At 36.6% G+C, this 23,198-nt stretch overlaps 2 protein-coding genes across 3 annotated transcripts; one reads left to right on the top strand and one right to left on the bottom strand.

The window, feature by feature from the left end:
• Positions 1–6,909: 6,909 nt before the first annotated feature.
• On the top strand, positions 6,910–11,929 carry LOC110114768 (eukaryotic translation initiation factor 4B1). Its single transcript, XM_020847753.2, has 3 exons — positions 6,910–8,082; positions 10,028–10,462; positions 11,479–11,929. The coding sequence occupies exons 1-3, from the start codon at positions 6,980–6,982 to the stop codon at positions 11,501–11,503; spliced, it is 1,563 nt and encodes a 520-aa protein (XP_020703412.1). The 5' UTR covers positions 6,910–6,979; the 3' UTR covers positions 11,504–11,929.
• An 880-nt stretch (positions 11,930–12,809) lies between these two features.
• Positions 12,810–22,329, bottom strand: LOC110114792 (manganese-dependent ADP-ribose/CDP-alcohol diphosphatase). Of its 2 annotated transcripts, XM_020847792.2 has the most exons (3): positions 22,074–22,329; positions 21,445–21,555; positions 12,810–14,023 (listed from the first exon to the last, which is right to left on the bottom strand). In XM_020847792.2, exon 3 carries the CDS (start codon positions 13,995–13,997, stop codon positions 13,035–13,037), a length of 963 nt encoding a protein of 320 aa, XP_020703451.1. In that variant the 5' UTR covers positions 13,998–14,023; positions 21,445–21,555; positions 22,074–22,329; the 3' UTR covers positions 12,810–13,034. The 2 variants fall into 2 exon arrangements, with proteins under 2 accessions (XP_020703451.1, XP_020703453.1); XM_020847794.2 differs by lacking the exon at positions 21,445–21,555 and having other exon boundaries at positions 22,074–22,327.
• Between the last annotated feature and the right edge of the window lie 869 nt (positions 22,330–23,198).

Here is a 23,198-nt window from a genome sequence, read left to right as displayed (position 1 = left end):
GTAAATAATTTAATGGGATTGCATGTTTGGATGTTGATAAAGTTGTGCTTAATTTTCTTATAATGATTTAATATATTCTTTTTTTTCTTTTTTTTTTGATAGATAAAGATTGATATAACTTGTCATAAATTAATTTTAAATTTTATTATATAATTCTTTATATTAAAATTTTTATTGACGTGCATCATGTGCACATGCATTTATACTAGTATTAATAAGAGACATATCTTGACGCCACCTTCCTCACAATCAAGAAAAGAATAATCAAAGTTTTGTATTCATTCTCAAAGTCGAATATGTCAAACAGATATCAGAAAATCAACTTTTGAAACTTGTATCTTGACTCAACTATTTGTTTTAGAAACTTTTAGAATCAAATTTGGGATTATTCAAACTTCATTTTTAATAAAATTATAATAAAAAAAAAAAGCATTTTAATGACAAAAATCTAACGAGCCCAAAATCGCTCAATTTCGACGCCACTAAGGCACTAAATGTTTATAAAATATCAAATTATTAATGGGGGCCATTTTAAAGCTTTGTCCATTAATAAACATTATGATCGCCAATAACAATCAATTTCACTTCCTTGTCACCGATCAAGAATATCAATCTAGAATTTCTTTTATAACTCTACCTTTAATATATCATCAAAAAATTATCTTGATCGAGCATGAATCTCGAGGCAAAATTGCATTGAAAAATTTTGAGATTAAATATGGGCCATCTGAACTCTGATTTAAACAAACTTGTAGCCGAATTGAACGTCTAAAAAAGAAGAACCCAATAACATCAAATTCAGCCCAATTCGAGCCCAAATGGGTCCAAATCAAGGACCCAAAGCACATTTGGAATGTTCAAAATATAAATTGGACGACCAAATTGAGCGGCTCAAGGAGAAAAATCCAATGAGCCCAAGATCGTCAAATTTTGACATCATTAAGATACTTAAATACTTGATGAATGGTCCATGATCAAGGGAGTTGATATTGACCATCCATTCCAAACACTCTCAACATGCCCTTGACTTTCTTCCTATTTACTTGTCATGTCACTCCAAAAAAAATTATAAATAGACCCCTCATTCTTCATTAAAAGAGGGGACCAAGCAGAGGAGGGTGAGGAAAAGAGGAGGGAAGAGAATATGTGATCTCTCTTATCCTCATCGACCACTGACCGACTACCGATAGTCGTCAGATTTTCACTCGACCACCAACTATTGCCGGACTTACGTATGGCCACTGATTATTGCAGGATTTACTCATGGTCATTGTCCTTCGCCAGATTACGATCCTTCTGACCTCTGTTGTCTGACTATGGTCCTTCCAACCATCATTACTTGACTACGGTCCTTCCGACCATCATCTCCCGACTATAGTCTTTCCGACCTCCATCATCCACCACTACGGTCTCTCCTACCACCATCTCTTGACTATGATCCCCCTAACCACCATCGCCTGATTACGTTCCTTTCACCAACTGTCACACGACTATGGTCTTTCTGACCTATGTCGTCCACCTACTATGTTAATTCCAACCACTGCTACCCAAGTATAGCTTTTCTAACATTTATCGTCTGCAAACTACAGTCCTTCATACTATTACCCAACTATAGTCTTTCCGACCTCCATTATTAGACTACGGTCTTTCCGACCACTATCGACTGACTATGGTTCTTCCGACCTGTATCGCTCACCGACTATCATCCTGCCGACCAAACGAACATGTCCACACCGATCCAACTCCCACCATATAATGCACTCTATATGATGTATATTTGCAACATAAGGCCTTCCCCCTAAGAAAGACCCACACCGATTAGGGTCAACCTTGACTACATACATGGCTAAGAAAATTGCTCCAACCAACATTCAAGGCAATATCTTTGGAAATCATTCTTTGTAAATCTCCTAGTAAATATAAGAAAGCTTCCAATAAATTTCAAGATCTACAAAAGCCCTAACTGGACTTCAACTCATTGAGCAAGATTTTAACATTGACCTCAAATGGCAGTAACAGTCTAAAGATAGATCATTCTTCACCTTCGATTTGAGATACACATATCAAGGCATAATTGATCCCAAGAGAATTTGATTCGACCTCTTTCACATAGGTTAATATCATGGAGTAATGCTCTAATAAATAACCTCGGATATGTCATACATTTTTGGTGGATTCTTTTGGCATATTCCACATAGGTTAACATCTTCGGGTAATGCTCTGACAAATAACAATGGATCAGTTATACATCATTGGCGAATTCTCCCGACCTTTTTCATACATATTAACGTCGTTGAATAATGCTCTGACAAACAATCTCGGATATATTTTACATCCTTGGCGGATTCTCTTAGCCTCTTCAATATAGACTAATTTCATTGAGTAATACTCTAAAAAATAACCTCATATAGGTCATACATCCTTGGCATATTCTCTCAACCTCCTCTACATAGACTAACAACATCGAGCAATGCTTTGACAAAAAATCTTGATTAGGTCAAATATCCCTTGTGAATTTTTCCAACTTTTTAATACAAAGCTACACTTTAACAGACAATCTTAAGAAGGCGATGGGTTAGCCTCAAAGTGAAGCTAGTAGTGGACAAGATCCTCACTAGAAAGACTTTATAAGAGCAAATGGTTGACAGTGTCACCACCATACAAAGACTTTAGAAGACTAAAAGCCTTAAAAAGCACATGTATACAAAAGATCATAAAAGGCTAAAAGCCTCAAAAATTACAAATACATCAAAATATCAGAAGGCTAAATACCTTAGAATATATATATTTCTCAAATTATTTAAAATTTTCAGAAGACTAAATGCCATAAAAGGGATAAATTTCTCTAATCTAGTTGCTCTATCTAGGGGGGAAATATATCAATGCATATTTCCAAAATACATGAAGAACTTAGTTTTTTACATAAAGATAAATCAATCATTAATTCAAATTAATTAGAAGTAAGCATCAAGTTTATAAAAACATCTCAAATTCATATATAATATTATTGAATGTACATATAGTATAGTCTTACATCATATTTAATCATACAATCATCTTCATCTAATACAAGAATCTTCAAGTGAAGAAGATTATAGTGCTTTCATCAACATTATCCAGTATACTAAAATGATTTCTAGTGGAGGAGCATGTGAAAAGACCTTTTAAGGGTAATGATCAGCGCATCATTCTGTACATCAAACTTCTTAAAAACCACATCAAAGAAAAGATCAAAGACGATACAAACATTCACTCATTTGGTACCATTAATATGTTTTAAACTAGTGCCATCAACGCATAACCAAACCACATCTATCAGGTTGTTCATTATTCACCTCCCATCAATATGGATGCCTAATACTTTTAATAGAATACAACTTGACCACTGCCATCATTGGCCCTTTGCATGATGGCCATCGTCGGCCCTTCACCTCATATTAGCCATCCTTGGCCTCTCGCCTAACTACTATTAGCAACACACCCTTCAATTAGCTCCTTTAGCCACCACCCGGCCATCGACTGCCACCATAATTCCACTTAATCATCGATTGCTGTCAAACTTTCACCTGGCTATCGATTGCCACTGGACTTTTATCTAGCCACTGATCGCCTCCGGACTTTCGCTCAATCACAATCAAAACTTAACTCGTCTGCCATCAATCACTGGTTCTCCTTCTGGGTGCTACTACTATCAGATCTTTTCAAACTATCCTCTCATACAAAAGGTGATTGATCTTTTTGTATCATGGGCAATCTTTTGAGAGAGAGTAAAGCTCATCAAGAATCCTTCTATAAAAAGAGGTGCACTAAAGCTTGATAAATGATTCTACCAATCCAAGTATGTGGAAAGACTCTAATATAAGAATGAGTATGAGGTAGAAGAATGTGGAAGATAAGATAAACTTCTTCTGCTCAAAGAGGGGTATTGAAGCTTGATAGGGGATGCTGCCTATTAAAAATAATGAAATGCCTCTATTATGGGAAGAAGTTTGAGTGAAAAGAAGATGGAAGGACATAAAATCCCCTTATACACATAGAGGGGCACTGAAGTTAGATAGCGGATGCCGCCTATCCAAATTTAGTGGAAAGACTCTAATATGTGAAAAAGTTTAAGGGAGAATGTTCCTTTTGCACAAAGAGGGGTATTGGATATGATAGTGGAAGGCCTCTATTATAAGAAGGTTGTTGGAAGAAAAGATAAAAAAAGAAGGGGCAACCTTCCCCTACCCCCAAAGGGGCATTTTAAAAAAGTGGAGAAAAAGAATATTCTGGGATAATCATAATATTCTTAAATAATAAGAATATTTTGAGAATATTTTTGGGGAATAAAACTATTCTAAGAAGAATATTCTTTAAAAAATTAGTTAAAAATAAAATAAAAATTTAAAATAATAAAAAATAATAATAAATATATTCTATAATAATAATATAATTTAAAAAAAAGGTAAAAGGGGTGGCGGCACTTTTGCCGCCCCGCGGTTTCAGAAGGCGGTGGCTATAGTACCGCCCTGCTTCGTGCATGCGCTGACTAGCTGGAGGCAGGCAGCGCATAGCGCTCGGTACCAAGCCGGTTTGGCTACCAAGTCACGTTCGGGCTCAAATTTCTGTCCGGACAGTCTGATTTGAACTTTTTTCAGGTCCCCGAGACCATTTTTTTATGTTCAAGCTATTTTTTTTTAAGGCCCAACAAAGCCTCTATAGTCAATTTTGAACATTTTCAAGAATTTTGGAAAGATTTTTTTTTAGATTTTGTGCTCCAATCTTTACGCTATCTTTGAGACATATTAAAATTATGATTAAGTATATTTTACTTTGTTCACGACTCCAAGGGGATGTCCACATATATCCAAGGAAAAGTTGTTTCTCAAAATTACTCAAACAATATAATTTTGCATTGGAATGATTTGAAGAGCTTTGATACATATTTTTGAACTCTATTGACTTTTGATGTCCAAAAATAGATGGGCAACTTATACATCATTAAAGAACTATCTTGATCGAGCATAAATCTCGAGGCAAAATCACATTGAAAACTTCTAAAATTAAATTAGGAGACATCTGAACTCCGATTTCGACAAACTTATAGTCGAACTGAACGTTTCAAAAAGACAAACCCAATGACATCAAATTCAACCCAATCTGAGCCCAAATGGGTCTAACTCAAAAACCCAAAGTACATTTGGAAGGTTCAAACTATAAATTGGATGACCAAATGATTTCCAAATATAACATGTTTATAATTGAATCGAGCGGCTCAACAAGACAAATCTAACGAGCCTAAGATCACCAAATTTTAACATCATCAAGACACTTAAATACTAAATAAATGGTCCTTAATTAAGGGAGTCAATATCAACCATCCATTTGCAACACACCAGCATGCCCTTGATCTTCTTCTTATTTACTGGTCATGCCACTAAAAAAAATATAAATAGTCCCCTCATTCTTCTCTAAAAGAGGGGACCAAGAAGGGGAGTGGGAGGAAAAGAGGAAGAAAGAATATAATATGTGATCTCTCTTGCCACCAAGCTCTTCCTTGACCATCGCCTAATCAACGATCGACATTGGACTTTCGTCGGACTTCCGCCCGACCACTGATTATAGCTAGGTTTCCTTCTGGCCACCGACCATAACTAGACTTTGGTCCTTCAGACCACTGTCGCCCGACGACTACTATCTTTCTAACCACAGTCGCCAACTACGGTCTTTCCGATCTCCATTGTCTGACTACGGTCCTTCCGACATTTTCGCTCAACTACGACCTTTCTGACACCGACTACGATCTCTCCAACCAGCATCTTCAGACTACGGTCTCCCCGATCGTCGTCATATGACTACGGTCCTTCCGAGCACTATCACATGATTATAATCTTTCTGACCTTCGTCGCCCGCCAACTATAGTTTCTCTGACCACTATCTCCAAATTATGGTCTCCTTGACCGTCGTGACCTAAATACGATCATTCCGACAATTGTCACCCAATTATGATTTTTCTGACCTCTGTCGCCCAGCAACTATGGTCCTTCCGCCACCATCACCCGATTACAATCTTTCTAACCTTCGTTGACCGTTAACTATGGTCATTTCGATCGCCATCACCTGACTATAGTCTTTCCGACCTTTGTCATCTGACTACGGCTCTTTCGACCACCATCGCTCGACTACCGTCCTTCCGACCTACATAGCTCGTCGACTATGATCTTGCCAACCAAACGAACATGTCAACACTGATTCTTCAAACTCTTACTTGTAATGCACTATATATGATGTATATTTGCTACATCAAGCCAAGGTCTTACCTCCAATGAATGCCTCATTTGTAATCAATTGCGAACACTAATGGATTCATTTAAACTAAGTAAGACCCCATGGTTTTTTCCCATTTTCAAAAATTTTAATGTAAAAACTCTTGTGCCGGTTATAAATACTACATATCTATCTTTCATCTGTTTGCGTATTAGAATTTTAGTACAAAACTAAGATGTTAAATTTTGTATTGCTCTGCCGCCGTGAATACTCCTTGATGCAAAAACCTTCAATGTTTATCTATCATAATCTCCTGACAATCTATGTGACTCTATAGTCCCCCAACGACTATACCTATCATTAATTAATATCAGTAATCTTCTTAGCTTGATCATTTTTGCAAGTCATAGATCGACATTAATGCCTAACTACCATAACTATTTCGCCTATATTTTTCAGGTCTCTCATAACAGAAATTGTAATTCATATAAATATATATATAACAAATTAAAAGTAGTTTTATAATTTTTATTTTATTTTTGGAAAGAATTAGTTATGAAAATTAGGAAATAAAATCGAATAATTAAACGAAGCTCAGAATCAAATCTGCTATAAATACACGTCCGCGTTCCCTTCTCCCACTACGCCTGTTTCTCGCTTCCTCAACCGATTACCTCACGTAACCCTAAACCCATCAAGCTCTCGCTTTCTCCTCCTCATCTCACATCCGACGATGACGGTGGCAAATCTGACTAAAGCCTGGAGCGGGATCGGTACTTGGGCTCTCGAAGCTGAACGAGCCGAGGCAGAGGAGAATGAACGCGTTGCTGCGGACTCCTCTACCGCCCGTCCAACTTTCCTCGCCGATGAGCCAATGCAGGGCTTTCCAAGCCTCAAGGAAGGAGCAAGAAAACCTAAGAAGAAGAAAGGCGTCTCTCTTACGCTTTCCGAGTTCACCTCCGGCAACTACGTCGGCCCTGGAGGTGCTCTTCGCAAGCCCACGTTCGATTCCAATGGTCTCACAGTCGAAGAGATGGCCCGCCTTCCTACTGGTCCCCGTCAACGCACGGCTGATGAGATAGATCATTTACGCCTCGGTGGTGGCTTTCGTTCTAATGGTTATGGCGGCGGCGCTCCTCCTCGCCACCTGAGTGAGGAATTTACCAAGGACTCAGATCGCGATCGTCCCTCGAGGGCTGATGAGGTAGATAACTGGTCTCATTTTAAGAAGCCGTTTTCCATGGATTCCTGCCGGCCAGATCGTTACGGTTCCCTGGGCACATCCAAGGCGGACGAGGTTGATAATTGGTCTTTAGGAAAGAAATCTGTCAATCCTGCTTCTAGGAACTCTGGCTTTGGATCTGGATTTCGGGACTCTTTCGGGTCGGGGATGCATTCTGATCGTTGGGATAAAGGAAGCGTGCCTTTTCCGAGGAATGGGGAGAGAGAAAGGCCGAGATTTGTACTCGATCCTCCAAAAACAGATTCTGAATCACAGCCAGAGCCTGCGCGTAGCAGGCCGAGTCCTTTTGCTGCTGCAAGGCCAAGGGAGGAGGTGTTGGCTGAGAAGGGGGTGGATTGGAAGAAGATGGAAATCGATATAGAAATGAAGAAGACTAGTGGCTTCACAGACTCTTATTCAAGCAGGACATCCAGTGCGCAGTCAAGCAGGCCTGGGAGTTCGGGCTCACAGGCTTCATCAGAAGGAGGGGTGCCAAAGCTTCGGCCTAAGGTTAATCCTTTCGGAGATGCAAAACCTCGGGAGGTTCTTTTGGAAGAGAAGGGAATGGATTGGAGGAAGATTGATCAGGAACTGGAGCATCGTGGGATTGAAAGGTTGGGTTTTGTTGATCTTTATCCAATCATATTACTTGCAACAATTTCAAATATTTCTCTGTTCTATTGAGTATCTATTTCAGGGTTACTATAGGCTTATGATTTTCTACATGCACGGCTTGATCTAGCATTTTCGTGCAAATAATCCTTCTCAGGAAGAAAAGCGCGGCATCTTGCACGATAGGAAGCATGGGTTTATGATTCTATTTGGATTTCATCATCCTTAACCATGGATAGTTTTTACTACCTCAGTACCTTAACATTGATATACTGTCAGAGCTTGCCATTTATCATGCTTCATGAAGTCTTTGGCCATATTTGAGATATAATATTGTTAATTTTACGTTTTGGATCGGGATCTTGCGTTTTGCTTTACCTGGTGTTGCATGTGAATGCGTAAGCTAAACTGTTAAAGCTGTGCACACTCATTTGGTTTGTTCTAATACATTATTAATTGGACTTTTCACAGTCGTCTGAATATGATGAAGACTTGTCCCTTTAACAAAGTAGGTTTTGCGAATGTTCATTTAAGAAAAAAAGCCCTCTTTTTCACTTCTCTTGAGTTTTTTTACAAAATTATATTACTTGGCTACAGTGCTAGTACCTATGCACCTTTTGGTAGCTTAAAGAGCTATTTGTGATGACTTTACTTTTTATTTTTTATTTTATTTTATTTTATTTATGTTTTGACATAAAATAAAATATAGTTGTTATCTTAAAAATATTTTTGATTGATATCCAATAAGTTGATTTATGGGGCATGATTGCCCCTAATTTTCCCCAAAATAAAAGTTGATTTATGAGGTGGTGGCAGCAGTCTCTACTCTCTAGTTAGCTACAATAGGTTGTGAAGTCATGATAATGATGGTCGTTGACGACGGTGGTGCTTGCGGCTAGTTGTAATAATTGTTTCTAAAAATATTCAAAATTCCTCAAAATTATTTTATGTGTTTTTAAAAGTAACTTAACTTATTTTTAAAATTAAAAAAAAAACAAAAAAAATAAAAATGATTCCATGTAGCCCATAGTTTTTATTTTCTCTGTTCTCTTGGATTTTTTTCAAGCTGAGTTATTGAATGCGATGATTGCTTTGATAGTGCAAAGAGTAGTTCAAGGGTGCAGCTCCTTAGAAGGCAAGCCATCTGTTTCTTTCTTGTGCTTTTTCTACGTTGAAGATTGGACTTTTGACTGTCATTTTAGCTTCATTTTGTACCTGTTTGTTTGTTTTTTCTCTGATAATTTTGATTTTATTCGTTCTGTTGGTGTAGTAGCATTGATATGAAAAACATCTCAAGGTTGAGCTTTGCCTAAATCTTGGCCATGCGTGGCGTAATAATGGTAGATAAACTGATTTGTAGGTGACACATTTTGTGAATTAATAAGCATGGAAGTATCCATCACAAAATCTTATATATGCTCATTTTAAGGTGCATGGTCTCTGTATAGAAGATTTGAATGTATTTGTCACTCTCTGGACAGGTATTCAAATTAGTAATACTAAAAGTTTAAAATTGAGGCAAATCCAAGACATTTTTTGTCCTTTATTAGGCTAATGTATCTATTTTGCTACATTCAGATCTAATCCATCTGTAAAATATAAAAATGATTTCAAATGATCCATCACGTAGAAATTACAGAAAAATTGATCCTAATTTAGATCTCAATTATATAAAATTGATCTCAATTTAGTTCTGAGGGATCATTTTAGATTAATTTTATACATTTGATGGATTAAATTGGGGAAATGTGATACTTCTAAGACTAAATTGATCACACATAAATCGTTAGGAATTATATTTGGCTTTTACCCGGAACTTTTTTTTTTAGTTGAATTTTCTTTAATATTCCAAGTTTGTTATTTCATTATATTTACTTAGATGATTTATCTAACCTCATTGGATTATTAATAATTTACATTATCATGTTGACTTGTCAAACATGACAGGTCTGAGACTGAAGAAGAAAAGAAACTGAAAGAAGACATTGATAATCTGAAGAAGGAACTTGCTAAGGAAACTGAGGATAATGTGAATGGTGATTCCTCGCATCTTCCTACTGAACAATACGATATCTTGCTTGAGCAAATAAGGAAGATGGAGAAAGAGCTGGAAAATCTAATACGCGAATTAGATGATAAGGTGCGGTTTGGTCAGAGAGCCTTTGCTAATGGCAGGCCTGGTTCTGGATCTCGAAGAACTCCTTTCTCTGCAGAGAAGCCATCAGTGCAGACTGGCTTTTCAGAAGATTCAAGGCAGACCGAGTTTGTAGACAGGCCTCGATCTAGAGGGACGGGTGATTCATGGTACAGACCCTTCATTGAAAAACGGGGATTCCAATCAAACAGGGATTCAACCCTTCACGCCAGCAGGAACATGGATAGGTATGTAAATTCTTATGCCTTTTCTCGTACTATTGTCGTCCTTTAGATTTAGCAAATCATGGCTGATAGTTGACTTTAAGAACAACAGTTTTGATCTTTTTTATGTGTCATGCATAAGAATGAAAATATCTGATAGCATGACTCTTTGTATTTTCAATCTAGTACTTTACTGAGAAGCTTTTTTTTTTTTCTGTATACTTTATTGTTAATCATTTTTTTTATTCTCCTTCTGCCGATACCTTAGTTTTAGTCTATGTTGCACCGATACACCTATTTATAAAGGCGAGTTGTATCCGATACACCGATACACGGTTACGCCTCCGATACGACACCAATACGTGTTAGATAGGCAAAGCCGTATCCAATTAAAATACTATTTAATTTCAAAAGGACACGATACGCGTATCTGTTGAAAAAAAAAAAAACATAATAAAAAAAAACGTATTTACTTCCGCAGCTACGAGTGAGGTTCTCTCATTTTCAAGATAGATTTGAGTCTCTTAATAATATGGGAATATTATAAATTGCTAATCTTTCACTTGATGAGCCTGAATTAGAAGCTATGATATTTATTGAAGATGATATAGAACTTCAAAGACAAACCATTGAAGAAATTAATCATATCATTCCTTCTATTGAATAGTTGAAACTTCATGTGCTAGACAATTTATGTTTATGCTTTTGTTGTTGTACTAGACATTTAATGCTTACTTTTATTTTGATATCATAAGATACAAGGCTACAAATAATGTTGCTTTCATTTTTTTTGTAATTTCAAATATGATGCTTTGATTGCTTTCTTAATTTTTATATATGATTTATAAATTATAATGCCGTGTTCGCGCCGTACCCGTATCCTGTGTTTTTAAGAATTGACATGTCTCGTATCCGTGTCGTATCCGTATCGGTGCAACATAGGTTTTAGTAGGTTGTTTTTACAGTACATGCAATCAGATGGTTTATTCTTAATTTACTGTAGTTTCTAACCGAAGATAGCTTATCTACATTCTTGGCAGGCCAAAATCCGGGGAAAGATGGTGAAGGAGCTTATATTTCTTCTGGGGCCATTAATATTTTTTATGCTGAATCTGAAGGCTCTGCTCTTTTCTCTTTTTTTCTTTTTTTTTTTTTTTCTTTCTTTTTTTTAGAATGTTGAGCGCTAAAGTGTAAATGTAAGCAAAATCAGTGTGCTCAAATTTGGACCGGTTGCGAGGTGGCAAAGACTCCCAACATTCAGCAACTAACCTAACTGGAAGGGTTGGAACAAAGGTGACATAATTCATGGCTACCTTGGTTTGCTGTAAGACTTGGAAGTTTTTGCATGTTAAGCCAAGCGTCAAGTTGTCTACTTTAGTTGAAATTTCCATTTGTTAGTTTACCTTCTGCATGATATCTTACCTTGTTTCTGATACCTTTACGTTAGCAAATGGAAGTGCTTTTCCTTTTAGTTTTTTTTTTTTTTTTTTTCCTCTCTATCTACTTTTCTTAATATTTGTTTATTAGTTTATGAATGTCAGTTCGAGTAATTTTAAGTTGTGATATAGATGATGATATTATGATGCTATTGGTGGTGATTCTATTAAGTATTTTGGGATAACCGTGGCAAATTTGATTCTGGTTTGTTCTTTGTTTAACGTTAGAAGGTAAAAAGTGCGAACGTTATGTGGATTTTTAACTTTAATTTAATAAACTTGTGAGATTTTTAACTCTATTGTGTTTAAAATGACCATAAAAAAATGGAAAAAGTGAGAAAAATTAATTAAAATTTGGCCACGATTGATTTAAAAGATAGATTTAAATTAATTAATTATTCATAAATTACATTCATTTCAAATCATGATTATCTTGAAGTCATTTGGATCGATCTATAGTCAAATCAAATCTAGTAATAAGTGAAATTGGTTTAAGATACTCATGGCTAACATATTCGAGCGAAAACCAATTTAATTTATATCAAATTTTGATCTATTAAGATAAATTCATAGTATAATATGCATGCATGCTTATCATGCCAAAACTCAATGATTCAAATTAAACTCAATCTAATATGAGGCTGACTCATTGGTTAGCTTGTTAGATTCTAATCATCCAATCTTGAAAAGAGGCAATGGGACTGGGCAAATGGCTGCCGAAACTCTTCACCTGATTATAGTGGTAGAAGGGAGTTATTATTATGTGCGGAGGTCAGATGCAGCTCTATATCCGGAGGAGAATCAACTGCAGCCACGTCAGCGGTACCGAGCAATACCGAGTTACGGTACACAACGATGGAATGATGTGGTGCATTCTGATTGGTCTCCTTAAAAATTCGGCGTCCACACAAAATAATTAATCGATGGAAGGTGCATTGAATGGCAATGAAAAGGGAACAACTTTGATTATATTTTTTCAAGTTACAGCACAGTGAAACTTAGTGATACCATTAAACTAAGCTATATATATGTATGACATAGAGGAAGCATTTTCCCCAACCTTCAATCAGCAGCTGGGAAAAATTAACTGAACTATCCCCTCTTATACTATGATAATAACAAAATAAATTTGAAAAAAGGGGAAGCATAATGAACAACAATCATGATTCAAAAATCATCTCAGTAGAGGCCATTCTATCAGTGCCAACAAGGAAGAGCCTATCATGGTAGACATCCACATAACCAAAAGCATCAGAGCCAGGGGGGCATTCGAGAGCAGCTTCGAGCACGCGATGATGGACGCCATGCGAATCAACCGAATAACCGCCCTTATGATCATGACCTGCAAAACATACCTTCACACATCTATATCTGTGTATCACCTCCATCACTTCCTCATAGTTCCACAAAAGAGACGCTGGGGTAGCACTATTAGGATCTAGAGGTAGATGGCAACCTACAATCACCTTCTGCCCATGTTCAGTAGACTCCTTAAGTACATTATTAAGCCACTCTAGTTGTTTTTCTCCTACAGCTCCATTGAACATCAAGAACCTTTTCTCGAGACCTGCTAATCCAACCGGGCTGTTTTTATCAGTATTGGGGTTCTTCTCTTTAAGGAACCTAAAAGCTGCAGATGCTCTTGGATCATCATGGGGCCTTCCAAGAACACTGATATCATATGCATCCAAAATAACGAACCGGTACTCCGGCGACGGCGAGAATTCATAGTATGCCTCACCATGGAGAGAGGGAATCTTGAACAAAGCTGTGAGGTCACTGTGAAGGAGATTGTATAGGCAGTGATTGCCGATCATGTGATAGACAGGTCCATGGAAACTATTAAATTCATCTAGAACCTTCTGGACGGCGGTCAGTGACTTGTCTTTGGGACAGAATCCATCAACAATGTCACCAAAGTTCATGGAAAAATTCAGTTTCTTGAGGTTGTTCCAATGGCTGACAGCCCTTTGCAAGACCTGGATGCTATGACGGTAGTACCGAGGGACGCCCAGGAATGAGTGACCGTCAGGAATATCAGCATATTGAACATCAGTAATGACCCCGAATGAGAAGAGAGGTTGCTTAATATGAGCATTTGATAGTCCATTTGTAGAGGCCATGATGCTTTGTACTTGTTGCAAGTTCCCTTGAAATTTTAAAAAATAATTAAGCGCTTCGATATGTGAAGCAAAAAGGAAACGGTATATTATGATAAACTAGCATTACAACTCTGGTGGATGGTACATGTAAAATAAGAACTAACAAGTTTTTTGCTTGAAGATCCTAAATTACATCATGTAGTAGGTGAAGAGGAATTTAAATAACCAACTAATTGTGTTTTTGATATAGGTCAAGCAGGAATGGATGAATAACTTACTCCAGTGCAGCAGATGCTGAAGAATTGGTCATGTAATCTGAAGAAAAATATAAGCAAGCTATATTACTACTAAGTTATCTCACTTTGCATGAGATTTCACCAATTCAAGTTTGAGTGGCAAGTTCTCTTCTATACTTTTTGTTAAATCCCAGCCGATGATTTCCACGGGGATTCGTGGAAGGCTCACATAAATTACGCTAATTCCTTTCCATAGTTAGGTGACTGATTTAGGAAGGATTGTATTAGGGTAATAATGATGTAGAACTAACTGCGTAGGCAAGTATGCAATGTTTGAAATTAAACGCCTTTTCAAGTAGAACAACAATAATTAAGTTTACTTCAGTGATTTAAATAAATCTTGAAAACAAGAAGATTGTGATTTAAGCTTAGGCCAAATTACACGATAAGAGTTAGAATCATGAATAAGCAGTTCCAATCAAACTTAGCATAGCATGGGGGATTTTCAAAGGAAATTCCTAAAGTAACATTTAGACTATTCACTAATTAGGTCCACTCACTCACACTCTTGATGTTGGTTAAGCGGAGACAAGTTGCACAATCTTTATGATGTCATAATGAAGGGAAACTTAGAAGGGAAAAGACTTGAAGGAGAGTTCACCATTGTCAAGATTTGGAAGTTAGTCGTCACTGGACGGGAGAGTGTTGTTGTTCGATGGCGGTGACAAGGGAGAAGATGATCCTTTCTACGTAGTCTTCAACGGTTTGATCGTCGGCAAAGTCGATGTCGAAGAACGGTGATTGGAGGACGTCGATGGACCCTTGGTCGTTGAATATGAAGTCGTGGTCTTATTCAGAATCCGCCATACATGAGTGGACAGCATATTAGAAGTTGGGTAATTTTTGGACGACAAACAGAGTCCTTCCAGACAGCAAGGCAGCAAAGGAACTTTGCTGAAATTTTTGGACAGTAGTGGGAGACCTTGGAGAGATGGCAATAGCAGAAAATAGGAGGAGATTAGGAGTAATTGAGGTGGAGAGAGGAGGGGAAGGGGCTGGCCATATGGAAGAGGGAAAGGGATTCTATTTTCAGATTTGGGATATTATTTAAAGAAGGGAAGTGGTCTCAAAATCTGAATTTTAATTTCAGATTTAATGGGAGAGGTGATTGCGAAGATTTGAAATTCAAATTCTCCAACAAATGGGAAAAGGAGGGAGGGGCCGGCAGCTATGAGAGGAGGGGATGATTAGGGAGCTTTAATTGCTTGCCAATTCAAGTAACTTAAGTTAGAAAAGAGGATTTAAATCAAATTCCCTTTTAAATTCAGAATTAATAATTGGAAATCTAAATTAAAACATTCCTAATATGTGGTGTCTTATTTTAGGAAAGCAATTCCAAATCAAATTGAATTAAAATTTGAATTTTAAAAGCTTTCCTAATTTAAGATGATTTCAATAAGGAAAGTCATAATTGTTTGGTTTGGAAATTGGAGGCAAAGGGAGAGGTTTGGCCGGCAGCTAGGAGAGGATTAGGGTTGTGACCAGCGGCTAGGGTTGGGGTTGGAGTTTTATATTTGGACAGGCGGCTATGGGGGAGGGGAAAGGTCTTTGTGGCCGATGGCTAGGAGGGAGAGGGTGGTTGATGTAGAACGGTTAAGAACTCCAAATTTTTTAGAACAACTTCAGCTTTTGGTTTCCCAAAAACCTAAGATTCTTTCTAGAGAAGTAACCCATGGGAGTGGGCTGTGAATATTTGGCCAACAGCAGGTTGGCGTTCTAATTCTTTCCCAAGCTAGGCATCATCCCGTGAACAGATTTTGGGAAATCAACTAAGGGGGAGGCGGTGAGCTGAGGAGGAATTTAGGAATTAAAATCCTAAATCCTATTCTCAGAGATTTGGAAATCAATAATCCATCATTCTAATACAAGAGCAAATGCCTCTTTATATAGGCCTTAAAAGAAACTAAAAGACAATTTTGCCCCTTGGGCTTACATAAAACAAATCCCTTAAGTAAGGGTAAAAAAAGGAAAAAAATGAATAATAAAAAAAATTACAATTAATAAAATAAGATAAAATGAAGGGATCTCGGCCGTCGATCTTTAGCTCCTCCTCGGATAGGCATGGACGGTTGGATGTCCGCATCAGTGGTCTAGGGGCCGATGGCTAGGAGGAGGAAAGGGGTCTTCTTGGGCCGGCGGCTAGGAGGGGTGGAGAGTGGAGGCCGGTGGTTGGGATGAAACGAGAGGGAGGTCGGCGGCTTATGGAGAAGAAAGGGGAGGAACTTAGTGGAATAAGTGGACCATGAATCCGAACGTTTCCTGCAGTTGGTGGGTAGTGTGTCACCCTCACCTAGGGACTTAAACTTTCACATAAGCTCATAAGCTCTCCAAGAACACAAGTAGAAAAAGAAATCTTATAATAATCATCATCCCCTCAAAAGATGAGGAGGCTTTTAAATAGCCAACATATAATGAAGGAAAACAAAAGACAAACATACCCCTAGGGTTTACATAGGACTATCCCTCAAGTGACGGTACAAATGAAAAATATGTAATAATAAACTCAATACAAACAAAATAATAAATCTAACACAACTGATGACTCAAAAGTAAAGCGGTGCAAACGTGGCCGTAGATCGTCGGCCCCGTCTCTAGTAAACTCTCCATGGTCGGATTTCCTCATCAAATAAGGCTTGATTTTGTAATTTATTTGTTTTTTTGTTTGATATCATGTATAGATCTATAAATAGGGATAGATTTGTGCAATAAAGATATAGTTTTTCTTCTCAAATATCTGAATTCAACAAGGTATCAGAGCCACGATCGGCCTTCATTACCGTTTCCAAAATTTCGTAAGGGGGGATACGAAGAAAGCAAAAAGGATGGCCTTCATTGTCATAAAGAAGGGAACATTGAACAGTCGGCTTCATTCCTCGAGTCCTCCCTGCGTGCCCAAGCAAAACTGGCATCAAAGTGGTCTTAATTAGTGAAGACCTACTTGAAAGTAAGCAACCTTCCTATCGCCTGAATGGAAAGGATTATTTGAAGTTGTCTCAATTTGTGAAGACCTACTTGAAAGAAAAAGGAAAGATGAATCACCTCCTTAGAGTAGGACAAAAAGAAGCATATCCTAATATTTGGGCATGGGATAAAGCGAACTCCATGATTGTGTCATGATTGTGGAATTCCATGACTCTAGAAATTAGTGATACATTTGTGTTTCTATCCACTGCAAAGAACATATGAGATGCCGCCAGACATACCTTCTCAAAAGCTCAAGATGTTGCCCAAATCTTCGAAATTAAGGTCAAGGTGGGAAACACAAAATAAGGAAATAAGATTGTGACGAAATATGTCACTCCTTCAAAACATGTGGCAAGAAGTTCATCACTACAGATGCATAGAGACCAAATATTCAAAATATACTGCTATCCTGAAAAACTTTATTGAAAAAGATAGAGTATATGATTTTCTTGCAGGACTAAATGTAGAATTTGATTAGGTGAGAGTCCAGATCCTTGGCAAAAAGAAGACACCTTCATTAAATGAGACTATTTCTCTTATTCGTGCTGAAGAAAGCTGACGGAGTAATGTTGGAGCCAAAGGTTGTTGAATGTTCAACAATGGTGACAACCAGAGAAGCACCATGAAAGGAAAAAGGTAAGGAGTCCTCAAAATTTAAAGACAAAGAGTTCCTTTGGTGCAGTTATGACAAGAAATCAAAACATAGAAAAAAGACATGATGGAAGATACACGAAAATCCCCCCAATAAAGAATGGAACCAAAGAAGTAGACAAAAGACCACATCACAAGCTAACGCTATAACAAGTCAACACACCTCAGAAGCGCAATCCATCTTTGGAGAGCTCAATAAAGAAGATATTGATAAGCTAAAACAACTCATGGTATCATTTAAAAAATCACCTGCATCCTTTTCTTTTGCACTTTCAGGTAAATTCTTATATCCATTTAATTAAGAGCCTCTAAAAATCATTTGAAAGGTTTATGGATCACTCACTTGGGAACCACCAATCATATGGCACACTCCACTATCCACTTTATCAATTATACTCCTTGCTTAAGTAATAAGAAAATTATCACTGCTAATGATTCTCTTACTACAGTAGTGGGCCAAAGAGACATAACCTTATCTCTCTCCCTCACTCTCAAAAATGTGTTCCACGTATCTTGATTATCCACAAACCTAATCTCCATACAAAAACTTACCAATGACCATAATTGACAAGTACTATTTAACCATACATGTTGCTTATTTTAGGACCACGGATCGGGGAAGAAGATAAAAATAAATAAATAAAAAATATAAGAATATTAAAAAAAGGACTGGGGAAGAAATTTGGATTTGCTAAGGAGAGAAATTGTCTGCACAAACAAAATCTTAAGATCTTAAATTTTACTCTAAAAAATATTTTTGTTAGTGTTCTTAAAATGCTCCAATCTAATATTAGAACAATATTTTACTATATGTTTCATATATTGCCCCTTCAACTTAAAGTCCAAAAATAATAAGCAATATCGTGTATATAACTTTCACTCAAAATGATGAGGACATTAGCAGAGATTCCGGCGCGTCTATCATCGGAGGAATCGTAGATCGACGGCTACGATTAAGAGTCTTTATTTATGATACAATTTATGTATTATTTTATTTATGTTTGAGTCTTTACCATTGTACCCTTGTGATGGATTAGTTTGTGTTATAGCCTCGAGAGCATTTGAGTCTTTGCGTTTTTCTTTTGCTTTGAGGCCTACTATATATGAGGGCCCTCACTATTGTATGAGGATGATGATTCATGAATGAAAAAAATTTCTTCTTTCTTGTTCTCTGAGTGTTGAGAGCTCTAGTGAGAAGTAAAGTCCCTAAGTGAGGGCAAAGCAACTCCCCCCAGCCGCAGGACAAGTTCGGGCTCTCGATTTTTTCGCCCCTACCTTTCCTATCACTTTTCTTACTCCCTAGCCACCGGCCTCCTCCCTACCTTCCTCCAAAACAGATGGCCTCCCTCCTCAAACCACCGGCCTCTTTACCCTCTCCACCTCAAGCCACCGGCCCCCTTCCCACACCATCCCAACCCCCACCGCCAACCCTTTCCCCCACCAAAACCCAAGATCCGGCCCATCCCCTAACCGCCGGCCTACCTAGCTCACACTCTAACCGCCGCCCCACCCTAGCTCAATTAGAGGAGATTCAAATTTTGAATTATTCCTACCTTCCCTCCTTAAAATTTGAAATTAAATTTCAGATTTTTAAATTCTTTTCCCTCCACCAACACAAACTTAAAATCTGAAATTAAAGTGGCCCGCTCCCCTAGCCCCAAGGAGGTGAAATAAATCTCACAACCCTACTTTAACAAAGGTAGTCAATATTAAACCTAAATGATCACTGATAAATCATTAATAAAATATTTAAAAACTAGAATTTTATACGCTAGTGCTTAACCCCTTTTAGGAAGGCAAATATATATTGGATTGAAAGCTCTTAAGAACTAAAACACCTAATTAAAATGCAAGGCTTCTATGCAACCAATCCTATCCTTTATTGGGGGAATGATAGCATTACAATTATGAAACAAAGGACTTGGGTTAATAACTTCTGCACTTTGAAACCACTAACTAACATGGTTCTTTAAAATCTAAAATAAAATAACACAAACAAATAAAGCACCTTAAAATTTGATTAATAAAATTTTAAAATATCAAAACTTAAAGCTAAATTAAAATCTTTCTTGATCTACAACCAAGAAATAACTTCGAATCTAATAAACTTAAACACCAAATTTACACAGTTTATACACACACTAGAAGATATTTGTTAAGATCACTGACTCTAGTCTTAGGCTAAGTCGTCATGTGTTTGGTGTGATGTGGGTACCTTTGTTTGGAGGGTATCCTTTATGTGTTTATTTACTTTCAATGCTCTAGATGTCATGGCATGCATAATTACATTTATGTTAATACACTTTAGTTTATTAAATTGCATATTCATGCATATCTATGCATTTACATTGTCTTTTATTTTGTTGCAAAAAGAGAATCAAAGTAGAATTTATCTAGGTGCAAATGCATATGCAAATAGTCAAATGTAAATGTAAAGTGTCAAAAGTTATAAAGATTTAAAGATATTTTTTTATGCACATATATAGGGTACCAAAAGATAATTCCCTCTTTTGGACGATATTTTCTTATGGAATTTTGTAAAAAAATCCGGAGACAGAAGATGGTAAGCAAGTACATTTAAATCTACATATTTCATAGGTATAGAAATTCAAACATATTGTTGTGGAGCTTGGCCACCTTACTTTCTTGCAAACCCTAGATTATATTTTATTTTTAAAATAAATAAATTAATAAAATTTTATTTATGCATTTGTTTCCTGCATCATACATGATATTTAGTTAGATTTATTTGCATATTTTTATAGCCCTAATTTAAATCTATGAATTAATATATTTGACTCCATAGGATTAAAGTTATCCTATCTTACATTCATAAGGCGATTGATAGTGTTTAGGAAATTAGCTGGGAGCTCACTCCAGGCAAGCATAAGCCCAAATTGTGCGCCAGTCAGTGTCTTCTCTAACTCCTATAAATTCTAAATTTATAATTTCTCCTAAAATAGTAGATCCATCTTTAATCTTTTAAACGTAAATTTTTAATCAAATTTCAAATATTTAAAAAATCTAATCGTGACTAAAGATGAAGAAAACAGATTTATCCTCTTCAGATTAGAAGAGTTTAGGAACTTTTATTATGCACCAAATCTAAAAGAGAATAATTTAATATTCTTAATCGAGAGTATTATTGACTCAAGGCCTAAGATGTAATTAACCACGAGGCTTGCGCTTGTGGGGAACCGACACAAACACCAACATCAAATAAAGCACATTTGAACTGATGTATCGAATGGAGGAAATCTCATGATTAACGAGTTATACATATTATTATCCCTCGAGATTTATAGGCAAAAGCTACTATCGTCCATGGATAATTGTATCTATAATTTCATCTACTCTCTCATTGACCTGTTTGAGCATAATGTAAAAGCTTGTGATCGTTTTGTCATATGGAATAGTGCGATCGTACTCTTTGCATTCTAAACCCTTCCAGCAGCATCCTTTCGGAGACACGTAATAAAGTTTTAAGAATTAGATATGTAAATACATAAGAATTTTGTGATACACATGAAAATCCCCTAAAAATAAAATAAACTTACCAGTTGTTGTATTTGTGATAATCAGATGTCTTATATTTATTACAACACAGTCCCTCCACTCTTCTCCAAATTTTTGAAATACAAGCAAACGTAACCTATCAGGTCTGGAGTCTGCAACCAAGAAATGAGAAATAATCTTGAGCACTACACAAAGAACAGGAGTGGAAAGTTTCTTGGTAAATATAAGTTGCTCACATCAAAATTTCAGTAAAATTCTCATTCCAAATAGCGTGTTCTCTATCCCAAGTAAAATCTACAAATTTTCGGAGATTGAAATAATTTTCCAAAAGTAAGATTGTAAGATCTAGGCAGAACTAGACAATAATAATATGGCAACCACGGCGAATAATTTATATGCAAAAGCTTAGGTTTCTCTTATCAGAAACCTCCAACATAACCTAGTCAAGCTATCATTAGCTATTTCCCAGCTGAAAAACAAAACTATCAATGCTATAAACAAAAATTCCTTAAACAAGCATGAAGATCTGTGCATTCAAGATCAGAATAAGCCACCCATCTAAGGCCCGGCTAACCTAGTCAAGCTATCATTATTCTACACGGGCAAGAACTAATGAGAATAGGAATCGATCAAAATCAACTGAGACTGAGACGAGAGAACGTTCGCTCACAATGGTTACTCGAGATGGCGGTTGAGAGGCGTGAAGCGCGATCAAGTGAGCGAGGCTTGAAGAGTGAGAGCTTCGAATTCAATCCTCTAATTTCTGCCGTCAAAATCTGCTCTTCGCTGTTGCTTCTTTACCTCTAAGGTCCGGCTGCGAGCTCTGGATCGTGGTATTAAGAGGGATCTAGCTGCCTAACAATGACTTGGAATGGAATCGGACATTAGATTGGGATTCTGGGCTGTAAATCGCCACTCTCAAACCTACCTAATTACGACTATACCTAAATTTAGTATGAGTTTTATTTTGATTGATTGAATGATATACCATTGGCAAACACATAAATGCATGAGCTAGGCTTCACATATAATAACATGACTTCCTGGTTGAAGCTCAACCAACTATTTAAATTTGGAGTGACTTCTTTACTGTTTCTTTAAATATTTTTTTAGTACAAAAATTTTAAAAACTAAGAAAATTATCCCAAACAAAATCTTAGACTATATTGAAAAAAAATCATCGACACAATAAGATTTGAACAAATATTTGATTTTGAATGATTTCAAATCAAATTTATTTATGATAGACTTTAATAAGCAGTCTACACATATAAAATGGGGCTATTTTTATTCAAAAAAATTCACACATTTCTTCAAAATAAATAAATATAAAATATTTTAAAGAAATAAACAAATTTTAATAAGCATTTAAGTTTCATAGTGGATAAAAAGGGACTAAGGCTTTGTTTTTGACAACTTTCATATTGATTTTTAAAACTGTTTCTTAGTGCAAAAATTTCAAATTCAAATAATTTTTGTACTTAAAAGCGGTTTTAGAAAGCATTAAGAAAGTCGTCCTAAAGTAAGCCTAAATATGATAAAATGAAGCAAAGGGAGAATGGCTTCAGTATCAATATTCATATTGATTTTATCATATAGTTTTATGATCCACCTATTTTTACAAAGAGGTGCAAAATGCATAATCTAGAGAGAATAAAATTAGGATTTATCTGAGGCCATTTTCTCACATAGAAATGAGCAATTACTTGCGAACTTTACAAAATCTTTTACAATAATTTATGTGCCAATGGTTTTTGGAAAGAAATGAGCATTACTTTTAAACCCAGGCAATTTT

Source organism: Dendrobium catenatum, unplaced genomic scaffold, assembly GCF_001605985.2.
Source record: "Dendrobium catenatum unplaced genomic scaffold, ASM160598v2 fragScaff_scaffold_412, whole genome shotgun sequence".
In the NCBI taxonomy this organism is placed as follows: Eukaryota; Viridiplantae; Streptophyta; class Magnoliopsida; order Asparagales; family Orchidaceae; genus Dendrobium; species Dendrobium catenatum.
Note: the sequence above shows the minus strand (reverse complement) of the source record. Positions and strands in the feature narration are given on the sequence as shown.